The sequence below is a fragment of the Trichoplax adhaerens genome, genomic scaffold (assembly GCF_000150275.1).
Source record: "Trichoplax adhaerens TRIADscaffold_1 genomic scaffold, whole genome shotgun sequence".
In the NCBI taxonomy this organism is placed as follows: Eukaryota; Metazoa; Placozoa; class Uniplacotomia; order Trichoplacea; family Trichoplacidae; genus Trichoplax; species Trichoplax adhaerens.
This window is the reverse complement of record NW_002060943.1, coordinates 417818-445030: the sequence shown is the minus strand read 5'-3', so window position 1 is coordinate 445030 and position 27213 is coordinate 417818. Positions and strand designations below refer to the sequence as shown.

Genomic DNA, 27213 nt, shown 5'->3' with positions numbered 1-27213 from the left:
ACATAAGCGCCAGTACGCTTTCGTACCGTTTCACTTTTGCTCCTAGTGATTCGTATGGGAAGTAGATACAAAGTCCCTGGCATGGTACAGACCGTGCAGTACGTGGTACTGACTACTGACTGTACTCAGTGTACTGTACAGTGTACAGACGGACCACGGTCGTGACGGTACTGTACTGGTGTCATGTTCAAGATAAGCGGCAGTACGCGTTCGTACCGTTTCACTTTTGCCACTAGTAATTGGTATTGGAAGTGGGAAGCGTCCAGAGCTTGACGAATCAATCAACTCGACTTGGTACTTTAGTGCATGGTAGGCAAGTTTATCGAGGATCATTAATCCATTGATTGATTGGAATATTGAGTACAAAGTTGAACTACTGAGGCAAACGCCATCGAGATTGCATTCACCTCCTTAGACGTTGAGGGAAAGATTCGACATTACTGAAATAAGCAGGAGACGGACGCGAGATGGCATTTAATCAAAGCTTTACTCAATACCTTGGTGGTGTAAGTGGCTGATCACTTTTATCTAATTTCATCCATGTTTTATTTCACCATAAATGATCATCGCCTTTGATAAGGAATGAATCATAGTAATCATCTTAGATCACAATGCAATGATTGATTGTAGAGTGTTTGCTCCCAAGTATTATATTAAAATAACTTGATACAATTCAACTGCTTGACCTTCTAGCTAGAAAATGCCATTAATAACAAAGATGGAAGAAGATTGGGGGTTTGTATCATGCAATTTTCAATATCCATTGCCTTCGCTTGATGACCATAGTCATCATCAACACTAACATATTAGTCATGAAATAGAGAATGGTTAGACATGATACTACTACAGTATACAGTAAAAGCACCAATGGTATAAAATTTCTGTAGTATACCATGATTATAGTCTGACTACATTCCTCATTTAGTCACGCATAGGTACGTATTACTTTCTTCCTTTTAAATGGTTGATACGTGCAGTATCAAATCGACTTCATCGGACAGTCAATACAAATGATATCATGATAGTCAATAAATAATTAAATACATATTGCCATCAAGATTGATGTTGACTTGTTCTTGAATTGGTAGTATGGACAGGTGTCCATTTTGACGGCATATTTTATTCAGCTTATGCTTTCAGCGTGATTCCATATTTCGCTTACTCTTTTCTTTCTAATATAGCGTCTGCTTTCCATTCGAGATTCACATATCCAGAATCCAGGCTTAAAGGTATAACACATATTGCAACCCTTACATGACAGCGATGATCATCTTTTAACTTATGAGCATTATGAGCATCATGATCAGTATCGACAATGATCATTTAAAGTATCCAAATTGAATGTGCCATTACCAAAGGATAGCCATGATTAAATTGAACCTGCTGTAATGACTGCAATGTTATTGATACGCTGTGGAAACTTAAACAAGCTCCAGCTATAATTAGAAGCTATGTTATACAGTACCTAAGTAAACCTAAGTAAAATACTGCTACTTAGCACTTTGTTTGAATCAATTAGCGAAATTGAAGGTACCATTGCTAAATAATAGCAACGATCAAATGCATGCATGCTGTTGTAGTGACTATCATGGAATTTATGCTTTATACTTAACTTCAAGAAACTCCAGCTGTACTTGGAATTTATACTATAGTATAATTATATTCTACCTAGTAGTAAACGTAATATACTGCTGCGTAGTAGCATTTTACAGTCACAATACGCCATCTGTAGCTAGGATAAAATCTTTATCATGTCGCAACGATTTAGCACGATATAAAACCTGGCCGATGCGATATTATACTTAACTATGAATAATAGTATTGCCCTATTTTGAATGATATTCCTTCTATGATATTGTCTCCAAAATTTTCTTTATATTTGTACAGCAAAGGGAAGATGTTATACACCATTACGTATGCCAGCGATTTGTTCCTCCATACGTTGACCTCGTTGCTGACCATATGAAGTACGTTGATGATCACAACTTTGATGGATACTTTTTTATCCTCATCGATAATCACTCTTCAAATCTTTTACCAAGTCATGTATACATTGACAGTCCTTTGTAAAGCTTTTTCATTAAACACTACGCTTTAGGCCATAGTAGTACCAGTATGTTACAATATATGCACATTCTAGTACCTACTGACAAGTTTTTGTAATTGCGATAGAGTTATTGCTGCTATCAACCATTATGACCCTCGCCATGCTTTCGATGCACAGTTAGGATTAATGCAGTAAGTCTGGATATAGCATTTTATGCTAAAATTTCTTGTTTTACACTCCTACTCACTACAGTTGAAAAGCATTCATGCTGCTTTTGTCCAAATTTAATAAAAGTTAACTTTTTAATCTTAAAGTTCATTTGCACGCGCTTTGCAATCTCATAAAGATGAAAACTGGTAAGTACCTTCAAAGATATTACAAGCGTTCATTAAATGCTGCTAAAATTAGCTTCCAAATTTCTTGTAAGATTATTAGAAAAATTTCCCATTTTTTCACAGGGGAATCTTAACTATGTATGTAGTAATTTCCGAATTGACAGCATTGGCGTTTAGAGTATGTTGATTCATTGATTATGGAATTCGTCATTAGCACAATATATTTATGTTTATATATCAGTGATATTCAAAATGAACTCATGACGTTTATCCATTTATCTCCTAGGTTTACTATTATTCCAAAGGCAAGAGCACGGACGTCTTAGAAAAGACGGCGGAAGCATTAATGAACTGCTTTAGAGTATGCGCTGGAGATAGGTAAATGAATAATCCTACCCTTAAATTGTTTTCATATCATTAGAAATGGTATTACGCTACCCGAATCGTGTAGTCTATAAAAAATTTTAATATGGTTGTTATGGCACTGCTATCCAAGCTATCACTCCGTAATTGATGATGTGCTTTTACTCTGTACTCTTTATATTATAGCCGTTCTGCTTTAGAAAATTCCAAAAAATGGGGCATGTTAGGAATTGTTAATAACTTATTCAAAATTTATTTCAAGGTATAGCTCTAAATAAAAGTAAATATCATCCAAAATTGTAGATCTTTTCTTAAGGTCAAATTTATCAATAGTACAACATCCACACGGGTATCTACTTAACCAAAATTATATTTTGATTTTAATCTCATTAGTTCCTTTTTATTTTGCAATAGTTAAATAAATTACATTTATGTAAACCATTGACACGAGCTATAAGTAGTGCTGCAATAAAAGACGATTTCCTCAAATCACATATTGTAACGTACAGGTATCTAAACGTTCCGATGCGGACATTTTGCGCTTTCGAATTAATAAACTTATTAACTACGTCGTTGAATAAAATTTTTATTTTAAAGATATTACGTCGGACGGAAGGCTATGTTTGATAGTCAGTTCAAGGAAGGTAATTAATTTGCTATAACAGATTTAATTGCTCTCCTCTATTAGCTAATATTCACTTATGATATGCAACGTTTACTAATTTCTATAATTGACTTGTTCTTGCGTAGCCGATGAAAATTTATCATTTGCTTTTAATCATTGCCATGTTGCCAGTAGAAAAAATAAAAGGTTCGAAAGCATCGTATTTCTAAAATTTTCTACAGTATCTAATAATCTAAATATACGTACTGTATGTGTTTGTTATGACGGTACACTGTAATGACTGAACGGAACTAATACATCAAATGGTTCACGATACCCCTAGGCTAATTCTTATGTACTTATTGCCGGTCAAGATGATGCTTGTAAGTAATACATTGTTTTAACTCTCTCGCATTATTCCCTGACAAACAATGGTCCTAATATTCTTTCTTTCAATAAAATGATAGGGTTATATCCCAAGCAATAAACTTCTATCGAAATATCGTTTGACACAATTTATAGAAATCGCTAGTGCTGTGAAGTAAGCCTGAAAAATTATTCCGTAATCGCTTTTTACTCGTACTGTGTTTCCAATATGTTCTATTTACGATTCCTAGAATTGGAAATTTACTAAAATTTAATCAAGCTATCGAGAAACATCAGGTTAGATAAATGAGGTGCAAAATTTTTTTCATATCTTCGTACTTGTTCTCGTTACGAATACGATAAAAATTTTTTAAAATCTATAGAAATTTCTAATTCGATGTGGAGTATATTTAATGTTGGAAAGGCTTAAAATGCTAATCTTTCGGAATCTTTTCAAGAAAGTGTATGTTTTAATTACATTTCTGTAAAGGATTTTGCTAGAGTTATGATATTTACTAGAATTTCTTTAATTAATATTATTAATCTCTTTATTAAATCAGATTCCTGCTAATGCAAACATACCAGCTGCCTATTTCGGCATTTGTAGTTGCACTTAGTAGTATGCAGGTTAGTATGTACTTTTTTTATTTATTGCTTAATAACGTAACGTAATGAACTAGCATAATTTTAAGCAATCCCACATATACAAAACCTAGGAAGAAGGTATTGATGCAGATGAGGTCGAATGTATTTTAGCAAATTTAATTTACACGGTTAGTCGTACATGGTGTAAAAGTCTTTAGCTTAAATAGCATCGTAGCTGATTCATAATAATTTCTATTCTTACGTATTAGGGATATGTTCGTGGCTATATATCACATCAACATCAAAAACTAGTTGTGAGCAAACAGAATCCGTTTCCTGTTCCATCTCAAGTTGCAATACGTTGAGCGATTTAAATAAACTCAATAAACCATTTTCTCTTCTTGAATAATGCATTGTATAGTTTAACCGAAATAATTCATGTTATATATGGACTATAGTAGTACAGAAATCATTTTTATTGGTATTATTCATCGAAGTAGTCCAACGAAATTTTTTAAAACTTCAGTTGTACGTGCAATTAAAGTAATTTACACTCGAAAGTAATAAATCCAGGGTTTCACTTTTTGCTGTCATGTCACCTTTACTAAACAACAATTTGTTTCTATTCCGAGATACGAAATAAATATGAGAATTAATTTTATAACCACAGGAGAGTTAAAAATCGTTTAATAAGGCATGCTACTGTTAGGATGAATAGTAAATTTTAATTTTCAATCAAAAATTCTATTTTAACTTAGACAATTGTCAAATGATATTTGCTTTGAAAATTTAAGATAAAAAATTACGTCATGCTATAAAACATAGGTAAATTTGTTTATATTATAACGGAACAGTATATCTGATGTCATTAACCGTGCTCGATGTTCTATCAATTCATCCATGCTTTGGAAGTGAATTGACGGAGTCCAAGTTACAATAGTATCGCTAACAGACTTTATATATAGTTTAAATCGAGATTGCTTTAATACAGTCTAATTTCATTGTGTTTGTTACCATCTTGTCAATACAATACAATAACGCGTATGTATGTGATGATCTAAGAAATCTATAAATTTTGATTAAAAGGAACGTCGGGCGCAATTAGGCAGTAGATTCTTGATGCTAAGCACGTCAGTAATTCATAGAGTTTGTTATACAGGGTATCGAAAATATACAGTAATTTTTAGCAGTATCATTGAATCCATTATTTTTATAGGTTTACTAATGTTATTTTTATATGATAGAGTGTTCCATCATAATTCCTTCAAATCCGACTGGAGGAGGATAGTAGAACTTATCGCAGAAACTAACGTCAAGGATTGCAGATTTATCGACTGTTTAAGAAATAAAATATTTTTTGTTAGTGCCAATTTATTATTTGTAAAAATATAGAAGTAGATGAATTCAACGTACCATAAATCACAGGAAATACAGTGCCTTTAAAGCCTGTAACTGGAGCTTGCAAATTATCACCATTGAGATAAAAATTAAGCTCTACATGATCGTAAGTACATGCCTACATTTTGGTAAAATGTTATCAATTAATTGTAAGAAATGACACGCAATCTACGAAATTTTAATGATATTTATATATCTTGAGGTTACAGTTATAAGTAAACAGAACTGAGCAGTGATTTATATCTAAACGTAATAACCGAAATTAGGTGATGAAATAGCTTACCATAACGTCTCCTTCTTCAGCCTTTTTCAAATTACTATACTTCGCTGTACCATCATGCAATATATTACCACTAGATGTATAGACCCAACTCTTGGAATCGTTTCCGAGAGGAATCTCATCAAGATTACAATCTTTAAAAGCTACACCAAATCCCCAAATACCTGTCATTATGAAGTATAATTATAACTAGCAAGTCAAAAGTATCATGTCACCCTATAGTTCAATTAGTATTATTGAACAAAGCTATTTATTGAAGTTGGTAAGTACTGTACTAATGATTTTATAGTCATGTTATACATAATTTTGTTTCGGACATATTTCATAGGTACAAAAAAAATGATAAAAGATAATCTTTGCATATACTGTAATAGGCGTAGTTTATGAATTTGAAACTGTACATTCTCTTGATTAGTACTGTAGTATACCGTAATAATAAACCTATGGTGCAATAGTAATGCCATTAATTTGGATAAAGTAAAACAGACTCCTGGATCAGGGTTCATTAAATGATGAGTAAGATAAGTTCTCATGAGTCATTAAGAGAAGAACTACGTGAGCTGGCAGCTCTATTTATATTGTAATAAGATTTATAAATTGAAATCAGCAGATTACATTTTCAACTTTGAATTCAATGCCTTGGATTTACCTGTGGATTGGACTTTAATCTCAAAATAGCCTTTATTTTGAGCGATTGGTGAATTTGCTAAACAGCCACCGCTGCCACATATCCGGCGACCCGACTTGACTATAACACAATTAGACCCTACCAAGAAAATATACTATTCAAATTATAAACTTTAAGCTTTCGAAAATCGTACAGTAAACCGCATCGTAAAGTAATGAACTGATTGTTCGATTGCATGAGTTATATATATTATGGTCAATCTCTGAAGTTTGCCAATGCCAAAATACTAGTACGTGTTCAAATCTTTTACATTTGAAGTTGCTATGTCTATTATTTATTCTTTACAGCAGAAGAAGGCGATTTGAATGATAACAGTTCAAGTTGTGAAATTAGCTTCTCCAAACTAATATTCGACATATTGGCGATAACATCTAGCTTAATGCTACATCGGGACAAAAAATTTGCACGGGTGCAAATCCTATGGTACTTTAAAAGTGAAAGCTATAAACAAAGGCCAAAAGTACGAATTGAACGTTCTGATAGAAGACATTTTAAATTATTCATTACTAATTGCTTGTATATTTTGCATTATAATTTGGACCAACAAAATAATATAGATAAAATAAGTGATACTTGTTCTAAAACTGTCTTTATCGTACAATATTTCTTTTTGATTGATTATATCACTGTAATTATCAACGATTGCTAATTATATATTATCGTATTTTGACATAAATTTATTCTTTTCTAAATAAAGAAGTATTGGCTAATTTCACATTTGATAAGATATACGTAGAGATAATTCAGTTGTTCACCAACCACAAACCGAACTAATCTCAAACAGCAGATTTATAAATTTGGGGATATTGCGTATTATTTTCTGTTAAGTTACGGGATACCTAGTGAATATTTGTGCGTTTTAATTGTTGTATATTAGGTGCATAGTAGCTGATTTATTTTTATTTTGTCGAAATGATGCAATTGAATTAAGAAAAACTTATTTCACTAGCTGAACGGGTTCATTTAAACGACTGCAGTTACAAATTGAAGACTAATCCACAGTGTAGATAGTTGTATCTTATTATGGTAAGAACTTCAATTTAGCCCATAATGATTCATCCGTAGCTACTCTAAGTCCATTTGGTGATCAAGCGACAATTACACGTATCCTAAAGTGGATTTCAAGTCCGTTGATAGTAGTCTAAAAGAATTTACTTATGCTAATATACCCTTAAGCCATGCTTTTAATGATCTTACATAGTATAATAAAGTCCGTAATGAAGTGGGAGTGAAAAGTTGTTTACAAAATCTGGGTGTACTTGTACGCAGTATTGAATTCATCAATGAATTCTGTTGGTAGTATATCATTGAATGGATCATTGAAAAGATCCTACATGAATTCATGTCTTGCTAGAGTATCCGATCCAAATTTAACTCATCGCATATTGGCGAAGGCTACGGAAAAGGAGGCGGATGCGTCCATCTTGCTAGTGTAGACAAGTAGACTTGGTTGAGTACTCTGCCTATCGGCAATATTATCCCCTCAGCTTATTTGATCAAATAGATCGTCATTTTTCTCGAAATAATTGGAATAGACGACAGATGGAGCAATACATAAAATATCATGACGGTTGTATTAATGTCTGATTTAAATGATAACTATTTCACGTAGCCTTGTGATACAATCCTGGATGGCTATCTGACTCTATTACAACATCAATTTTAATGGACATCTTACCCATACGTTTGGTGTCTAGTGCGACTTTATTTTGCGGTTCCGTTTGCGCCGGCCTTTGACCAATGCCAATTTGAAAACAGTTGCAAAATACGGATGTTATTGTCTGTGTAGCATCCATATCTGTTTTGTTTTTTTTGCCTACCAATTTCTTCTACACTGTCAGCTTCAATGGCAGCGAGAGAAACTAGCCATGTCTAACTGCAACATGGCTAATGGTCTGCTTCTCAGATCCTTTTGCTGGAGATTTAAGAACTCTGGAATCTCTACAATCAACAGGTAGTTGTTGCTTTGGATTTGGGCGGGGATACAGTACTTCGTCTACAGTACTATGTACTGCACCAGCAGTACTCAGTTACAGTAAAGTATTGTAGTCGATTGGCCATACTGAATCCTAACAACGCACTAAAAAAGGGAAAAAATATGACTGAAACAAAGCTAAAATGACTATGGTTTATACTATCAAGTAGCTAGAAAGCTGAAGTTTATATACAAGTTGATAGAATTCCCCTACTCGTAAGAACAGTCGAAGCACGTAGTCATAATTACTATGTACTTTGCCATGCAAAAGTTGGAAACGAAAATAAACACGTTGTATGTCTCTCCTCAACTTTTAAAAAGGCCTCGACATCCATAGATCTGTTGTCATGAAAAGTACACGTATATCCTACCTAATATAATACTACTAACGTCTGAAATGGTAGTCAATTTGTCTTGATTGAATGGCATTTATTTCGTTATTGCGTTATGATGGAAGGGCATTGAATAAGCGTAGTTTGGTAGACACATGTAGTAAGAAAACCTGTTCTACTGTATATCACGGGCACTCTACTTTATGACTATACGCTGCATCGCTGCTAACTTAGTCATGCTCAATACTCTCAATCGGTGACGGCATGACACATTCTGAACCATAGAGAGGAAGAAAGATTAACGATTCTTCTATCTCTATTCCCTACGTTCCCCTGTGCTCATGAGCTATGCTACTGCTAGCGTCCTACTGTAACAAATAACGGCTAGTTGCTAGTCCCATGGCACTGCCAACTCGTCCTGATGTTTCATTATGCTGATATACGAGTCGCAACTCACTTCATGCTCAGTGCTTTACAAAGAGGCCGATGAGAATGGAAGTCGGCGCTTCCCAGCACAATCCTGTCTTGCACTGCCACACACCAGACTTTGAGTCTTGGGGGTAGTACAGTGCAGAAGGGTCTCTATGTAATCCCTGCTATGCTGCACTATCATGGGAGAGACTTTGTCGAAAGTGCTGAGACAGCAAAAGTACGAGTACTACTCTACAGCGTAATTCAGCAAGCTAACGAAGCCCCAATGGAATCTATTTTACTCAACCAATTGTCACGGCCAACTACAGAACTTGCTTAGCAGTCTGAGCACTTCTCGTAGGACTTATAGCAAGAGGAAGGAGGAGTCCTCGAGCAAGAAGAAAACAATACAGCTAGGGACTACTGTACTAAGTACTGTCGTTCAGGGTATACAGTACGGTAACATCCTTACTGTACACTGTACCGTACTGTACCGTACAGTACATTGCGTACAGTACAATGTCGATTTTGCTGCCGATCTATCGTCGAGGGTACTGTAATAAAAGCCAAGTCTTTTTAAATACTTTCCCGTTGACTCGCTACTGTACCCTATACTGGACATGAATGTCACATACAGTGTACTGCAATTACCCAGTCTCTGGCTTGGTGGAACTGGTCTGACGTACTGTACACTGTAGAGTACGTCAGACTTCTCCTGGAACTCCTGGAAAAGCGACAAGTTCAACACCAGTTGGCTACATCGCAAGCTCTCTAACTTCCTCGATCACTCTTTCAAGGGCTTGCATCGATTCGATGCTTTAAAGATTGCTTGCATATCCAACCTAATTACTGCCACTGTCTTCAGTTATTATGGCTACTCAACAACAACAATTTTCTCCACTTCTTGCTGGTAAATATGCGTAGTTTAATACTGGTTCATGATCGATATGAACAGTCATGAAAAAATTGCAGCCATGGCGTAGGGTAATATTTGTCTAGGCCATCTCAGCTTAATGCTCCCACACAAATGAATCCAAATCATGTTAGCAATGTCTTAAATCAGATTAAAAAGAAGCATGGTGATGATTTTTATCCACCATTGTACTATAGTAATACTATCAATTCACTTAATACGTTGTCATTGACCTTATGCATAGCAAAGACAGAAATTGATTCGTACCCTATTGCAGTAATCGTATAGAAACGTCTACAAATGGCTTTAGTCCATTATCAATTTCATCACGTTATCATTGAATGATTAGTATGATAGGGGAGAACTACATCATCGCATAAATTAAAATAGAGTAATATTTCTACAAGTATTTTAAGCTTAATCAATCATGCATCAGTGGTTGTCAGTAATGAATATCACCTTTGCTCATTCTTGGATCTTTCATCTGTTGTATAGTTCGTGGATCTTCTGGTCTAACTTTGCAAACTGGATATAAATGTGACGATTACCAACACTTTCAACGGTTTGTTAATATGCTGTATAATCCACTCTAGTAATATCTTATTACCTTGTCATGCTTATTGAATGCTTAATATTTTCCTTTCCTACTGTGTAAGGTATTGAATTGTTTGATATTCAAAGTCATCATGTCAAGGATGATGACAAATACACTATCGCTACAGTGCGATATTAGCTAAAGTTTGCCCTTTCTTCAAAGTGACTCGTTCTTACCTACTTTTACTATTATAAAGGGATGAATCTCCAAAGTGTAAGTGCTTAACATTCTCTCATGATGGCAACCTTCTTGCATGGATCAGTGATAGCGAGTGAGTATAGCATTGTACATATACATGCGTAAAATATTTTTGATAATGGAAAAATTGAATCAATCTATGGTTAACTGCCAATACAATAACTCATGCATGCATTTCCAATTAAAGTACCATGCAATGAGTGAATCCTATAGGAATCATTAAATACGATGAACATCTTCTGTAAAGTCTAATTGTGCATGTAAACCTTTGATAGCGGCAGTAAATTTCTCATATTGATCTAAAGTTGTCATTATAAATTAATTATAGTCGCATATTGTCTACTTTCCAGCTCATGCCGACTTAGCTGTATTACTAATCCAGACGAATATTTTAGCCCTGTCAATTTCGTTAAATACTAAAATTATAAATTCAATCTTTTATCAAATCAGGCAGTATCTATGGTAGTTTTTCAATAAGATAAAGCCGGTCTTTACTGTAGTTTCCAAATACTGAATTGATACCCTTATGAGTTATAGCACTAATTGGTATCTTACTTTAATTGTAATTGTAAACTCGCAAGTACCATAATGCGGACAACGCTGTAGTAGTGTATCGGTATATTATTGCAATGTTATTAAGGACATAGTGTACGTGGAATTAATATACCGATCCATAAATTAGACGCCAGTGAGATTAGCGATCAAGTCAAGATAGGATTGTATGCAATTAGGATATCAATTGATGATATGAAATAATACTGGTCATAAATTTATTTTAAGTTACAAGTAATTGAAGTTATTTCACGTTATATTAAACAAATAAATAAAATTTATAACCTGTCAATTATTTAGTAATTAAAATAGTTGCACATATTAGTGCATATTTTCAATTCTGTATTTTAGTATCCCGGTCCAACCCAGAGGAAATCAAAATTGTAATTGATTTCATTAGCTATTACCACAACATAAATGACATTGACATCATTACATCATTTAGCTGCTAAAAATGAATGACTTCTATGGTATAAATAGCAAATGGTATAAGAGTTTGACGATGATATCTAACTAAAATTTAAATATGCGTATAGTTACTACAGGTAGTTCAAAATTTCAATTATGAACTAAATTGCTAACATTTACATCACAATGAAGGAAGTAAAAAGTTAGAGATGTCGAAAAATTTTTATATAATCAACTGAAATCATTAATTTTCTTCCATCGTTACTGTTTATAGTATTAAAGTGATAAAACTTCCCGAAGGCGAAATAGTTCATCAGTTTCCAGCTGGATACAGCAACTCTTTAGCGTTCTCTCCAAAGCATTCCTTTCTTGCAACATGGGGACCTTATCGCAGTAGGGATTAAAATTTATGAAAACAGTTTATGCAATTCTAGTGACTGTCGCAAATAATCCTAACAGTAAGTTGTCTTATCGTAATATAGTATCAGACAAAGCGCCTCAAGGAACGCATAACCTAGTTATTTGGAACTTGGCTAGTGGTGAAAAGTCTGCAGGATTTATTCATAAGCGACACACCGATTGGTATAGATTTTTTTACCTATGCTAGCTTACATAACGTAGATCGGTTAAATTTAAAACATGATTAATAAAATATCTTTATTACAAAGATACTTTGTTCTGAACGTAAGGCTAAGGCTAAAAGAAACATTATAATTTAGGCATATAATGCTATTCTATAATTTAATAGGAAGCCTCTATGGTCTACAGACGAAGAAATCTGTACGAGAGTGGTTGTCGATGGTGTCTTAGTGCTTAAAGGATCAGATATAGGTATCAAATGATGCTTTGCAAGCATTGTATTGTTAGCATACTCTATAATAGACAGTATAATCATTTTTTAATAACATGAAAATATTAACTTAAAACGTAAACTTCTTAAATTACTTGTTTTACCTGTGCCATATTCTTATGACTGTAGTCAAAGCAACAAGTCATGTAATGATTATATAACTATAGGAGGAACTTCTATAGCAAAGCTTAGCCAAGATGGTATTCAAGAATTTTCTTTATCACCATCAACTAACCCTATTAGATTTGCAACTTTTAACCCTACAAAAAAGGTACCTAGATACGCGTCTTATCGTAATCATCGCTATAGACCCTATAGAAGAAAATACATGTTTGTTTAACGTGCTACTACAAATTTTTTCATTTTAGGGTGCACCTGCCTATGTAAAGATGTATAATTTCCCCAACTTTGATCGTCCAGTTTGCCAAAAAAGCTTTTATAAAGCAGATAATGTTTCTATGTCATGGAATAAGACTGGTATGATCAGATAAATGTATACATTTTGTATTTTTTTTATCCTTCATAATAAATAACAGTGTGCACTCCCATAGCATTAAATGTAGATATTTCTCAATATTAGGTAAGTCATTGTTATTGCATGCATCAACGGAATCTGATAAAACTGGGTCTTCCTATTATGGGGAACAAAGCTTATATTTTCTTGATGACGAAGGAAATAGTATTCACGTTTCATTAGGTTAGTAGTGCTCGCTTTATCAAACTTTAATTATACGTTGTATATCTCAATAATACATACGAACCATAACAGTTTTTAAACTCATTCAGCTAGTCTCTTATAGAATGATTTACATGTAAATATATATTTAGCGAAAACAGGACCAATCTACTCTGTCGAATGGAGCCCAAATGGAAGAGAATTTTGTGTTGTTTACGGATGTATCAACTAGATAAATTTCAAGTGCTATCTTTTTGTAAAATAACAAATTAAAAGTATTGACTGCATGTTTCAAGTCTTTAAACTGTGACCAAAAATTCCTTGACTTAAGACTTTCATTTAAAGCTATGCCGGCAAAAGCAACATTATATAATTTAAAATGCGATCCTATCCATGAATTTGGTTCTTCTTATCGAAATTTGATATATTTTAATCCTCAAGGAACTAGTATCTTTTTTAAATTGACCTATGCTAAATGCGTTAGTGCAAGAAAAATATTGCAATTTTTCAACTGTAACTAGTGATTACGTAATAATTTCAACTTCAAATAGCAGAGTATCACTCTTTAAGTCTGATAGTAATTTGTCTCGCTGGATTTGGCAACCTGAAAGGAGAAATGGTAAACAAATTATCGATTACTTTTACAGTATTTGCCCTAGGATTCTAAATACTATGTAAATGTAAATATAATTCTAGGAATTTTGGAATAGGCAAGACTTGAAACTCATCTCTAAATTTCAAGTAAGATCGCCATTTTCACTTTTATTATTACTTACGATTAATTTCAGCTACTCCAGGCATCTAAAACTCATAGATGTATAAGTATGCAGTGATCTGTAATACCTTTGCTTCGGTTATATATCGCAGAAACGACTACAATGTTAAAATAGCTTACTTAGGTTAATGATTACGTTTATTTATCAAACACGCTTCCTATAGGCTAGCGATTCAACACAATTCGAATGGAGTCCCGACGGACAGTATTTTGCGACAGCAACGACTGCTCCGCGATTGCGACAAGGAAATGGGTAACCTACGTGCCAGCTAGCGTAGTCTAACATATTGTACTCATGCGTTAGATGTAGTATATAGCTGATCATGTGCAAGTTTTGTATTTCGCATTATTCCACTGCCCTATGTTTGTAATTGATGGTATTCTATATGTAAGATATAAAATTTGGCATTATTCTGGCTCTCTTCTGCACGAAGTGCAGGTGATAAAACCAAAAGAAGAATTATGGGAGGTAACTACTGTAATTTTGTCATGAATTATGCTGTTTCAAAGTTGAATAGTTACATTGTGTTACAATGCTAAATTAGATAGAGTTTAAACTCTATGGCTATAAGTTTAAAGGCATTTCCCTCTTGTTAAGATGCATCATTGTCACTAATATGTATGAAGTTAAAATGAATTATATGCCTTTATATTTTACGAAAGGTTCGCTGGAGGCCCGTTCCAAGTGATCTATTTCCGCCATTTCAAATTAGCAGCAAACCTATTGAAGGTGCCACGCTTGCACCCAAGCATCAAGGTACTGCAAGCCTTCTACCTTCGAAGGACATATTCTTTATTAATTTTTATACTTTACTTGCATGTAGCTAAACCAGCTGTCTATCGACCTCCTGGAGCTAGGGGGGCTAAATCTAGAATTAAATTGGTTGGTAATAACATTGTTTAATAAGAGAATACTATCAGTTACTAAGACGAATTTATTTTATTTTATAGCACGACGATCAAGAATTCACTCTTTCATCAAATGCAAAAGATGGTAAGTGATTATTACGATAACTGCCAGATAATAAAATGTTTTACTCGTCTACTTTAACCATAGGTGTGTTATATCGATATATTTCGATCCATTTGCTGTTAAAATATCATACACTATTTTATTTTTCAAAAATTATAGACAAGCCAGTATCTAAATCCGCGTTAAAAAACAAGAAAAAGAGAGATGCTAAAGCTAAATCTAAGGAGGTTGATTTAAATTTATCTACTCAAACAGTGTTTAAAAGTCGTATTGAAAAGCTTACATGTTTTATATTATTAGTTTAGATAAATTAATATTGATAACAATTTCTAGAGTACTAGTAATAGTGAAGCTGCAGGTAATCAAAATGTTAGTGGTCAAGCACCAGCATTAAAAAATTCATCCTCCCTGCGTCAGCAAGAGAACCAGAAAAAGCTTAAAAATCTGCAAAGGGTTAGACGCTGAACTTAATAAGCTATTGTTGGATAGAAATGGAATTACTGAACTGTAACTGTAAGCTTTGTACGGTATTATAGAAACTACGCCAGATAGAAAACCTTAAGGAGCAACAGAGTGAAGGAAAAAAGCTTGAAGCAAATCAGGTAAAATTCCGAATACACTGATAATATAACTACCAGTTCTTATACTTAACTTAATCTTCTGAGCAATAATTAATTTTTATATACGCTTACTTGAAGATAGTAAAGGATCTCATGATCGACTTACTATTTTTTAGCGCCGTCTACATTTTTCAGCTACTGTAACTTATAAATCTGATTGAATTTCGAATGATCATGCTTATTTGTACTCAGACTACAAAAATGCATTGTTGCTAGCTATTATAATTTTCGTTGCTACTGATATAAAAATCCCTTGAAATTTTTTATTCCAGGTAGAAAAATTGCAACTAGAAACTGAAATCAGGCGTGAGATCGAGATGCTGAAACTATCGTAAATTATCTTCTATTGATATCATTCAACAGTTTTCATAAATTGAATCGAATGAAGATAATAAAATTTTATTAATTTTAATACAGAATGAAAACATTGATATATCTAAAACGATCATCAGTTTTAACCAGTTTATGAACAGTTCTTTAACAGCACATCCACGGTGAATAGTACAATTACATCATTCCTTATATACAATACAGTTATGGGGAATTGTATCAGTGATATCTACTGCTTCTACTTGAGGTACGTTGGCGACGATAGTCAGAATAAGGCGATCTCGATCTCGATCTTGCGCGTTTAGAATGTGATCGCGGGCTTCGTGAATTTGATATATCGGGTGAACGAGAATCGCCAAGCCTTTTCTTTTTATGACCAATTTCCTGTAATATAGTGCATTGAGACAGTAAACTACTATAATACGAAAGTTTCACTTTTACAGTACAGTATAATGCAATTGTCAGAGCAGCTATAATCACTGATAATAGCAGGATACCATGCTACTTCTTTAAGTACCAATTTGAAACTAACCTGTTTCAGTTGATCGCGGTACTGATCACATTGTTGTTCAATTGTCAATCCTTTTTGTCTGTGACGTCGACCACTTTCTAAATCTGACCGATAATCCATGATTTTAACCTGTAGTCAATAAATGAATCCATTAGTCATAAATACATCGACCAATTATACACAATTTACGATTCGCTAGTGAATGTCTAAATATGAGTATAACGTTAAAAATCTACACTCTTTGCTCTTGTATAAGCATCAGTAGTCAACTAAGCAGTGGTTATGCTTAACTTAGAAAGACCATGTACGTATATTATGCATAATAGCTAAGTAAGTTACTGTAGCATGATCAACATTACTAAAGTGGGTGCTATCAATCAAAAAATTATTTCATTAGAATATTAAAGAAAACGCTATAACACTGAATGTACAATTACGAAATGTACATGATTCCAATTGTATCCTCTATTTACGTATTAACATTAAGATTACAAGTGTTATTCATTTCTAAGATTACTTCAATCTCGCGTAATCTTCTCCTAAATTCGTCATCTCCAAAAGATGTCGATAGTTTGCTTCCCTCTTGACCTTGGTCGCCTTTAACGGATGAAGTAGTACCAGGACGACCTGTATTACTATCAATTTCCTTACGATCTGGTGTATTACTACTAAAATCTCCACGCTCCCACTTAGAATCCAAGCTGATGACAGATTCATATCCTAAATAAACCAGAACATTACGTAAAAAAGATCAAATTCAACAATGCAACAAATACAATTCACAACTTGATAGTAAATCATAGTTATGCTCATATCAGTGCATTATAAACGTGTCTTCGTACCTTTTGATGAGTTTTCATAGCTTATAGTATCATCTTGTAATGGCACACCGTCTAAATCACTATCCATTGGTACTCCGTCTAAGGAAGTATCCAGAGGAATACCGTCAATATCCTCCTCAGCCTGTGACAGTAAATGTAATCATAAATATTCATTGCTTATAATATAATTGAATATATACATAATTACAAATATTAAAACTAAGTCTATACCTTTGTCAGGCTATCATCAACTGCGGCGAAGGAAGATCTAAAATGCGAAGTTTCTTCCTGATCTTGCGTTTTCACAGAACCTAAAAAGCTCTCTTGAAGCGTTGATATAAATTCGAACGGATAAATAACCCATCCTTCCCAGGCTCTAAGACACATCATAATTCGTTTCTACAAAATATATTTAGTAAAATTACACATTAACACTTATCAAATAGTTATTAAGCAAGCAAAATACATTTCTTCGTATTATTAAAATATGGTTTACTTTAAATTGTTCCGCTCTCATTCTTCCTGTTATAGCTTCATAAGTTTTATTTAAATTTAAAAAGATTTCTGGTAATTTATTTTCGAAACTGTAAAAATAAAAAATGTAATGAAACTTTAAAATTTAGGTTGAATACATAATCTTTAAACCTTTAAATTCTGTCAATAACTTGATAATTACAATTTCCTATAATCAGAAGCATGAGGTACTTTGGCAGCGCAATTGTACAAAATATCGGAAATAAGGTATATTCTGGCGGCTTTGGAGTTTGGAGGAATAGAAAGAATGGCCAAAGAGTCTGCTATAAAGTCTACGATCTTTTCGATAGAGAATGCAATTAAAAAGAGAAGCATGCCAAATAAATTTATTAACATAAAATTGAACCAACCTCTTCAGCACCAACCGCATTTTCTAAACAAAATACCATTGCATTTGCAATACTATCTTTATCGCATGTCAATGCCTTCAGCATTTTAATTAATTTTTCTCGTCTCCTAACAATCCAAATAGTACTAATGTTAAATTTATTGATTTATCATAGGCGGAGTAGAGACTTAAAATGCAAGTTATGCTTATTAAGGGCTTAGATTTTATTGCAAAAGCGAGTACCGTACCTACTACTGAGTAAGCCTTTCTTTGACTCAGTCACGGGCTTTTCTTTCGGCTTAGGAGGTAAAGGTGGTGGTCTCCACCATGAACCCGCCTTAAACATTCTGAAATCGTCAGTTTTCCACTTGTAAGGATGGTCTCCCTAGATAATAAGAAACCATTTTAGTGCCAGATCAAATAGTGTATGTTACGGCAACAGAACTGATTTATACTAAGCAAGAGCGTACATAATACTGATAAGTTTTACCTGTAATAATGAGAACAACTTCCAGCGATAATATACATGGGAAGGGTTTTGATTATCGAATAAAAATCTAGGCAGAAAAGAAAGAAGAGTCTACTTGTTAGAAGCCACACTTTGAACTACTGCAAGTCAGTCTCCCGTAATAGCAATCAATTATTATTACTGACCTAAACTGTGGATTAGTTGTTTCACGGCCCATAAGTAATGCTTCAAACATAGGACCATAACGCATTACAAAATAAACTGTTCGATGAATTAGTCTTAGTAGTTCCCTATTTAAGATTATTTTCAAGTAAAAGTAAATAAATTAATTTATTGCTATATCGTGACAAGGCTAAAATTTTAAGATGTATAAAAAATATTGACATACTTATCTGTTGGTTTCACTACTATTACAACAGTATTGGTTAATTTCTGTTAATAAAAAGTAAAAATATCCGTGATGAATAATACTAGATAACAGTTATAGGTGATATAGCTTTACTCATTAGTAGGCAAAAATATTTCACTATTACATTTTCAGATTGAGGATCAAAGGGCATGTCTTGCTGATTTTCACCAGGTGGAGGTTTACTCAAATTGCCTTTATCATCCTTAACTTTATTAACTTGAGCATTAAACGGCAAACCAGTAGGAGGCGGAGGGATATCTTTGTTATCTCCTCTTAAATGTGCTGGGATATAAATAGGATGAGGAGGTACAGGCACAGCTTTTCCCCATCCAACATGCAATTCGTACTCCATAATTTCCTTCCCTATGGTGGACAAAAGGAGAATAATTGTGGAATTCATTTTAAAAAGGAGGAAGAACTAAAAAATTCAATTTTCGTTATAATTACTAAGCCTAACCATTTAGCGCACGTAGAGCTTTATCTCCATCGGTTCTAGTCATAAAGGCAACAAAACCACAATTCCGATTACGCTTCTTTTCTTCGTCAGTTCTTGGCCACATAATTTTGACGCTGGCAAGTGCACCGTACTCGCCAAATAATTTGCATAAATAATCCTCATCAATCTGGTAGATGATAACTTATAGTATCAGCATGCTTATCAATTGCGATTTTTTTCAATTACATAACGAACGGTTGCGATCCTTACAGATGGATTTAAGTTGCCGACGTAGAGATTTGTGGTATTAGGGTCTCCGGTATCATAAGAACCATATCCTGGAATTTCCTCTGTGGATAGGTTTATTATATTTTTTGTAGTAAATTAGTATCTGTATATTTTCTATGGTACATCCAGTATACAGTAGTATAATTACACATGATATCATTAATTGTTATTAATAGCTATAGTTAGCATGAAATAAACCATTAACGTATTCATTTTTAGACAGAGTACCTTTGACAACTGGATCCGATGTAGATGAAGTAGAAGAGATTTCCTTTCTGACTTTGTGACGAATTTCACGCTCCTGCTGAGCCCTAAGTAGTATGTGTCAATATAGCATTGAAATGTAACGTAGCTGCACTACGAAGTATTCTAGCAATAAAGGCTGCGTACTTAAGGTTATATTATGAGCAAAAACTAAAAATTGTTTATTACCTTTTAAGTTCTTCCTTAAACAATTCCAAATTACTTTTTTTCTTTTCTTTTTCTTTTTTCTTACTAATAGCAACCTAATTTAATGTTGATGCACGCGTAAGATAAAACGTCAATGGCTCTCGTAGTTGATAACATTTAATATAAAAACAATCCACTTTCAACTACCGTCTTATTAGGAGATGGTTCAGGAGCAGACACAGGTGTTGACTTTTTTAACATTGCTTCTAATTTTGGTGTTTTATATTGCTTATTTTTAGTTTCTTCATCTTCTGCAGAAAGTACGCGTATATGGAAAAAGGAAAAACGGCAGTGACAACATGTACTTAAATCATATCTTACGTTAAGATAAGGTACTAAAGAGAAATTCTATAGCAATAGGCCAATTGATTATCTATCAATGTTACAATGCAAAATAACATCCTGAAGATAGGAGGCATTTTTACTATGATCTAACACAGGAGTTAGTATCAGGCATAACATTATTTACACTATAGAGGTAGTATCAATCTAAGATTTACAATACTGTATGTTCAGTGCAGTCCAGGCAATCAAACTTACTTTTGCTCGTGTTGCTAGTACCGCCCTTAACAAAAGTTTTGACCTGAGAGTTTGATTCATTAAAGGACGAAATAAAGCTGGCATAAGCTTCAGCTGCAGCTTCCTCATCCATCTGCAAGAAAGTTTTCATTACAAATTAGTGCGTTTGACGAACTGTTTTTACCTCTGAGTTGACAATAATAGTTCTTCAATCATTTTTGACTTAACTTGACATTAATCATTAGAAAACGCTATTCAGTATATGGGCGATTTACGAAAGCTATCCTTTCTAATTTATACTAGTATTTAAGTACTCTTATACTGTATTACCGCTTTTGGCGTACAAAGTATACGAGTATATGTCTACGAAAGCGAATTCATGTCTCTACGCATAAAAACTATTATCAATTATGGAGAATCGCTTGATGAGTTGTCAATGCATCCAGTACAGAATTGAAGATAGATTAATGTTAATATACCACATTGCAGTTGATGTATTGTCGACTACAGCTAATGTTGTATATCTATACCTGAATGTATCGTTAGCATAGACGTATTGTAATCAATTTGATTAGCACCAGATGAATTAGTTGACCAGGTTGGTCGTTAACCATCTGATGAATTTATTCAAATTGTACCTTTTTCTTTGCTTCCAATTGTTCTTTCTTATTTTTAGCGACATTTTTAACACCACCGACTCCAAATGTTCCTGATTCGAATGCTTTTAACTTACTTTGTGACATTTTCTACAATAGCCAAGAGAAGAAATGTTACAACCTACAAAAGATGAAACCACTCTCCAAGTATACAAGCATGACATAGTATCATTTTGATGATTCAATTAGCGGCAATATCCTAATACGTCGTATGCTATGGATTTTTCCTTTCATTAGCAAATGGTGATGAATGTTAGGAAATTATCAGCAAGTAAGATTGATATCATTTATTCATTTACTACTGTATACCATGGACTACTGCATCGATCGAGTACTGTAATCTATGACGAGACGTGTCGACATTATGTGCTTCTATTCGTTCCATACTGTAAATCATGGACATGAACATTACTGAAATAAGCAGTAGTCGATAGAATTGCTTTTCCTTGTGAGTCGATTGTGTCCTGGTCGAAATTCGGAAAGTGGGGTTAGTGATTGGTAGCCATTGAAAGGTGGACTTTTCAATTTTAGCACTAGTGTTGTGCAATCATAGTCCAAACTACTGTACCCTAGTCAGTAGTGTCCAACATGCAAAATGTGACTGTCGAATAACTGCTTCTCGATTTCTACTGTACTATACTACACAGGTAAACGGTAGAAGCAATGCTAGGCTGTATCGATTCAACTACTAATCGTTTTAGCCTATATCGACGAGATGAAGTGATTGATTTCCCCCCCCCCCCACTACAAGGAAAAGAAAGATCATTCAACATTCAATGTACTGAGGATAATTTAGGATATCACTGCACTAGCTTGCCTCCGGTAGTCCACCAATCGCTTTGGCATTTTCTTGAGCTGCAATGGTCATAACTCAATGCAATATTGTGGTCCAAGGATGTTTTTTAGCTCTATTTCTTGAATAATTTTATAACATAGAATCAATTGAACGTTACCTCTAAAGAATTGGGGGCTAAATCAGTCTGTTTAAGGCCCCATGGCAATTGTTTAGAATGATTTTCATCCATTTTGAAAGGCCGACATCCAGAACGATTTCACTAGTGCAAGGTTCCGCTCTGAGTCTGACATCCAACTTCAACGCAGACTCAATATGGGATCAGCGACAGTACGCGCGTCATACGGTACAGAAGGAGAAAATGTCAGTCGCTTCACCATCCACAACCGCGACACGCATACTGTACCTATAGTAGTTCAGACATGTATGGGTGGTTACTGGTACAGTACCAGTGTCAGTACCGTACAGTACAGGACTGCGTTTCTAGTGTATGGACTGTACACTGTAGGCTACAGTACGATCCATCGGTTTTACAGTCCCAGCACTGGATTACAGTACAGTGTACTGTACCGACTCGCCTCAAGTGAGACCCAGCTACCATGGAGATAGAAGGAAAAATCCTTCTATCTCCATCATTGCTACAGCCATGAACTACCAATTAAAAATGATCTTTTTTTCAAGTGAATAGTCCATACTACACAGTATGGGTTCTGTTAAGCACTCAATAAGCGACTAATTTCTTGTCAAAGTCTGTGGTTTAGTCATGACTGCATAGACTACTAGATTAGGCGATACAGCTGTAGTCAAGATCGACTCCGTCATGGGGTTCACAAACGTCGAGAACTTGGTCCAAAAACGTAGCAGAAAATCCATACTTTTCCTAGATCTTCATGCTGCTTTCAGGCACTCAGAAAAGAGTTGTCTCTCTTACAGAACATGTACACTTATCAATCATGTTTTATTCATCATTATCAGCCTCGCTTTCTTGATCGTCCATAGCTGTATCGACAGTAAAAGTGCGACCATAAGCTCAAAGTGCCCATTGGGTTAGCCGCTTGCAGCGACAGACCCTTACAGTGCATACCACCATTGTACTGTAAAACGACAATACTGTACTGTAGGGAGTGCACTGTAGAAAGGCAACAGTTGCCTACGCAATTCAGTCAGAATAAACTATAATTTACTATAGATCGAAAAGACCGTCATGTCCACTACTCTCAGGCTAGCAAGCTGACTAATCTTCTTGACCGCAGCCAGTTAGCTTAGTTACGCCATTAGGTGCACCGGTGGATGCAGTTGGAGCTGCTACTTTCCCTTGCAGTACGAATGAGCCGACGAAAATTACAGATCGCAAAGGAGAAATCAAAATACAAATGGTAGAGTGCCAAGGAAGAATCTATAAATTAGATTAGATAGATTAAAACATTGCTTATCAGTTGTCGTCATAATGAAATTGAATAGATAAAATAAATTGATGTAGAGTCTACTTGTCATCATGCATTTTTCTAACACCATTAGTATCGATTAAAGTCATCTCAACGCGAGAAAATACGTCAATTTATCTCATTGACGCAAACTACTGAAAAAGCTGCAATTCATTGCCTATCAGCACATGATTGGAAATTAGAAGCTGCCATCGATGATTATTATCAATATCCTGACAAATATTCCTCAACCAGAAGATCAGCAGCAATCGATCAAAAACGCCTAGGTACCATTTTTGATCGTTATAAAGATCCTAATGAAGAAGATAAAATTTTAGAAGATGGTATCTTTCGATTTTGTGAGGACTTACAACTCGATCCTGTTGGTCAGCCTGTCTTACTTATTGCATGGAAATTTAAAGCTCAAACTCAATGTATCTTTACCAAGAGGGAATTTATGACTGGAATGACTGAATTAGGGTCTGTACATATCTGTTATTCTAACAAAATGCCTACATTAGCTTGGATTCTTCCTCTTATCCTCTCATCGATTACGATAAATTACAACAATCTTAAACAATATTCTACAATCTCTTTACTCAATACAGTCATTACTTAACTATCCTTAGATCGCATAAAATAAAAATGAATATCGATTGTGATAGTTTTACTCATACTTACCACTACCTTTTCAGTGCTTGCCCGATTAGTCTACAGTACGTAGTATATTGATTCCAATCAACGAATGAATGAAACGAATTCAATAGCATATCATGATAACGTATACGGATTGCCGTATTGTAACAAATCATAAACTACTCTTTGCCATGTTGTTGCTATCGTGTCAATGGACAATTTATCCATGCATTCAGTATTAGCTATGGTGTACGTAAATAACCATCACCTACATGGTGTAGAATATCCCTTCTTGAACATATCGAGTAAAAGCTAAAATTAACGTAGTGACAAAAAACATGATGATAATTCATCCGAATGAACAAGTAGTAGAATTATTGAACTAAAAACGGTACTTATGATAATACACTTATAGTACGTAAGTCATCGAGCTACCTTAAAATTATATTATATACAGCCTGGGATTCGATCGTTTAGCAATTAATCTGTACCTACTATCCACTTATAAATATATTATAGTAAGTACCTAAATCTACTGCAGATTATGCTATAGTTAGTTATATCTGTAACAAATTGAGAGTTTTTACACATACCAAGCCATGAACCAGATACTTCTGGTACATTATTGTAAGCGCTACTTTAACTTTTCCAAGACTCATCAATAAATACAATTTATCAAGCCAAAAGTCCAATAATGCAAAGGCAACTAAATTGTAATATGCAACTGAACTAAAGAAGTTTTTATACCTTATACATAATAGATACTGTCTGTACTACATATTGTTGAATCTGATTTAAACTTGGTTCATTCAATTTATATTTCCTAACATCTCTTTTCTATCTACTCATAGATGTGATTCTATTGAAAAATTGAAAAATCAAATTAATAATTTAGAAGCTGAAATACAAGATTCAGTAAAATTTAAGGAATTTTATCAATTTACATTTGGTTTTGGTAAGAATCCGCAACAGCGAGGAATGGGTATGCTCACAATTAATAAGCATTTACTAAGACATTTTATACGCATAGAATCCCGATGATTAAAATCAACATCATACTTACCAAGCGTATACAGATATGAGTTGTGCATGATAGACTACGTCAAGTTGAGTATTACGTCCATTATTTTTATTTGTTTTGCTATAATTTAGGATAGTGTCGTGGTAAAAATAGTGAATGTAGGTAGCCATATGAAGTGGTTATTGTCGTTAGAAAGTAGGTTCTTGGTTTGCCTAAAGTAGCAATAGATTATATATATAGGGCAATAGTGTGCGTATTCCCTAAGCTGTACAATGTACACTGTAAGGTCACAGCCTACTAAAAGAAAACCTAGATAATCGTCTAGTAGTCTATGCCTGTATGGTACAGTGTACATTATAGTAATTTGTACCATGCTATTACACGTTACTCTTTCTTTTTTCACAAACCTTTGCCGATGGGAAACTGCTGATTGACCATCTAGACAACTCTTACCGTGTTTTGCCTATATACGAGTAAACCTACTAGTCTGTAAAAGTATATTTTATATCAGCTACAAGTGGTAATACAACAGTATTGAGGTTAAATTTTACACATCCATTGGATCTTTGATTACCATACGACCGTATAGTAAGACTGAAAAAATCTTAAATACACATTTATTAAGTTATTTCGCTGCTACTACAGCGAGATTTTCATCCCAAGTTTTTCATACCATATTAATACAAATAGCAAATTCAAACTGCAATAAATCAATACTTTCCTAATCTTGTTTCTTAGAATTAAATACAGCAATTGCGTATTGGAATTTAATTTTAAAGGAGAGATTTAAAGCTCTTGACCTATGGTGTGACTTTTTAAAGGTATTGTATGACATCAAAAATTTCTTAATACTAATGATTGACCGGTATGTCTAGGAAAGCTATATCCAAAATATTACATTTATATTTCATTTACGTTATTGTAACAAAGTTTGTTTAATGCAATTTTAGGATATAGTTAAAGCATGTAGGTAAAATGCAGCATTACCTCCATTATGTGTGTAAAATTACTGTATATTTGCTATTGACAGGAACATTATAAGCGCTCAATACCGAAGGATACGTGGAATTTATTACTTGATTTTGTTCTAACAATTAAAGAAGACTTATCAAATTATGATGAAGACGGTAATGTAAAAATTTTCTCTAGCTCCTTATGGTGCCGTATTTAAATTTGTTATCAATACCAATTTCACTCTACTGTAGGTGCCTGGCCGGTGGTTATTGACGAATTTGTTGAATATGCAAAGCCAAAAATCGCTTCACGGTTAAAGTCAACTGTAGTCTAACTAGAATCGAGTGAGCGTATCCGTTTAAGTCATTTGTTACGATTATATTACTTATTAATCTATGGACATTTGTCAGAATAGCACCTTCTATCTTTCATGAGATTGTCTGCTGGAAAATCCAAGCCTGGGCTACTGATTACTTATTATCTAGTGTTATACTATTTTCCGTATCGATCTAACATCGTCGTTGTACGTTTTTCTTGGATTCAACATAACATTTTTGGCACTTTTGGTGTGACCTCGGTCGTCTACAGTGTATTACTTTCACAGTTGCGCTGCTGGTACATGTTAATAATAAACTCAGCAGCGGTGTTAATATTTCAAAATAAACAAGTAAACACCTTATTAATGTTTTA

The 27213-nt window shown here is 34.0% G+C and overlaps 5 protein-coding genes across 5 annotated transcripts; 3 read left to right on the top strand and 2 right to left on the bottom strand.

Annotated features, from left to right (window-relative positions):
• Positions 1 to 467: 467 nt before the first annotated feature.
• Positions 468 to 4665, top strand: TRIADDRAFT_51299 (uncharacterized protein; the record flags this gene model as incomplete). Its single annotated transcript, XM_002108391.1, has 19 exons — positions 468 to 506; positions 694 to 735; positions 1182 to 1229; positions 1888 to 1967; positions 2173 to 2238; positions 2362 to 2403; positions 2506 to 2560; positions 2669 to 2760; positions 2932 to 3007; positions 3160 to 3254; positions 3343 to 3389; positions 3496 to 3556; positions 3693 to 3732; positions 3817 to 3890; positions 3967 to 4012; positions 4099 to 4178; positions 4276 to 4342; positions 4432 to 4488; positions 4570 to 4665. 19 exons carry the CDS (start codon positions 468 to 470, stop codon positions 4663 to 4665), a joined length of 1203 nt encoding a protein of 400 aa, XP_002108427.1.
• An 868-nt stretch (positions 4666 to 5533) lies between these two features.
• TRIADDRAFT_49551 (uncharacterized protein) lies at positions 5534 to 8462 on the bottom strand (the record flags this gene model as incomplete). The annotated part of the gene is made up of 5 exons (XM_002107573.1): positions 5534 to 5634; positions 5714 to 5816; positions 5982 to 6142; positions 6628 to 6744; positions 8345 to 8462. 5 exons carry the CDS (start codon positions 8460 to 8462, stop codon positions 5534 to 5536), a joined length of 600 nt encoding a protein of 199 aa, XP_002107609.1.
• Positions 8463 to 11086: 2624 nt separating this feature from the next.
• TRIADDRAFT_18281 (uncharacterized protein) lies at positions 11087 to 14844 on the top strand (the record flags this gene model as incomplete). Its single annotated transcript, XM_002108390.1, has 13 exons — positions 11087 to 11163; positions 12325 to 12443; positions 12533 to 12632; positions 12799 to 12881; positions 13071 to 13171; positions 13269 to 13377; positions 13481 to 13597; positions 13729 to 13797; positions 13922 to 14023; positions 14155 to 14195; positions 14273 to 14317; positions 14516 to 14604; positions 14745 to 14844. Coding segments are annotated over 13 exons (1152 nt in total), but the record flags the coding sequence as incomplete, so codon positions are not given.
• Positions 14845 to 16493: 1649 nt separating this feature from the next.
• On the bottom strand, positions 16494 to 22720 carry TRIADDRAFT_51296 (uncharacterized protein; the record flags this gene model as incomplete). The annotated part of the gene is made up of 21 exons (XM_002107572.1): positions 16494 to 16658; positions 16807 to 16914; positions 17303 to 17505; positions 17628 to 17748; positions 17838 to 18005; positions 18103 to 18190; positions 18283 to 18419; positions 18491 to 18596; positions 18717 to 18853; positions 18959 to 19025; positions 19123 to 19227; positions 19326 to 19369; positions 19471 to 19709; positions 19804 to 19969; positions 20053 to 20132; positions 20299 to 20381; positions 20503 to 20576; positions 20668 to 20771; positions 21061 to 21172; positions 21678 to 21785; positions 22649 to 22720. 21 exons carry the CDS (start codon positions 22718 to 22720, stop codon positions 16494 to 16496), a joined length of 2487 nt encoding a protein of 828 aa, XP_002107608.1.
• A 1649-nt stretch (positions 22721 to 24369) lies between these two features.
• TRIADDRAFT_49550 (uncharacterized protein) lies at positions 24370 to 26857 on the top strand (the record flags this gene model as incomplete). The annotated part of the gene is made up of 5 exons (XM_002108389.1): positions 24370 to 24392; positions 25400 to 25530; positions 26308 to 26390; positions 26600 to 26696; positions 26775 to 26857. 5 exons carry the CDS (start codon positions 24370 to 24372, stop codon positions 26855 to 26857), a joined length of 417 nt encoding a protein of 138 aa, XP_002108425.1.
• Positions 26858 to 27213: the final 356 nt, after the last annotated feature.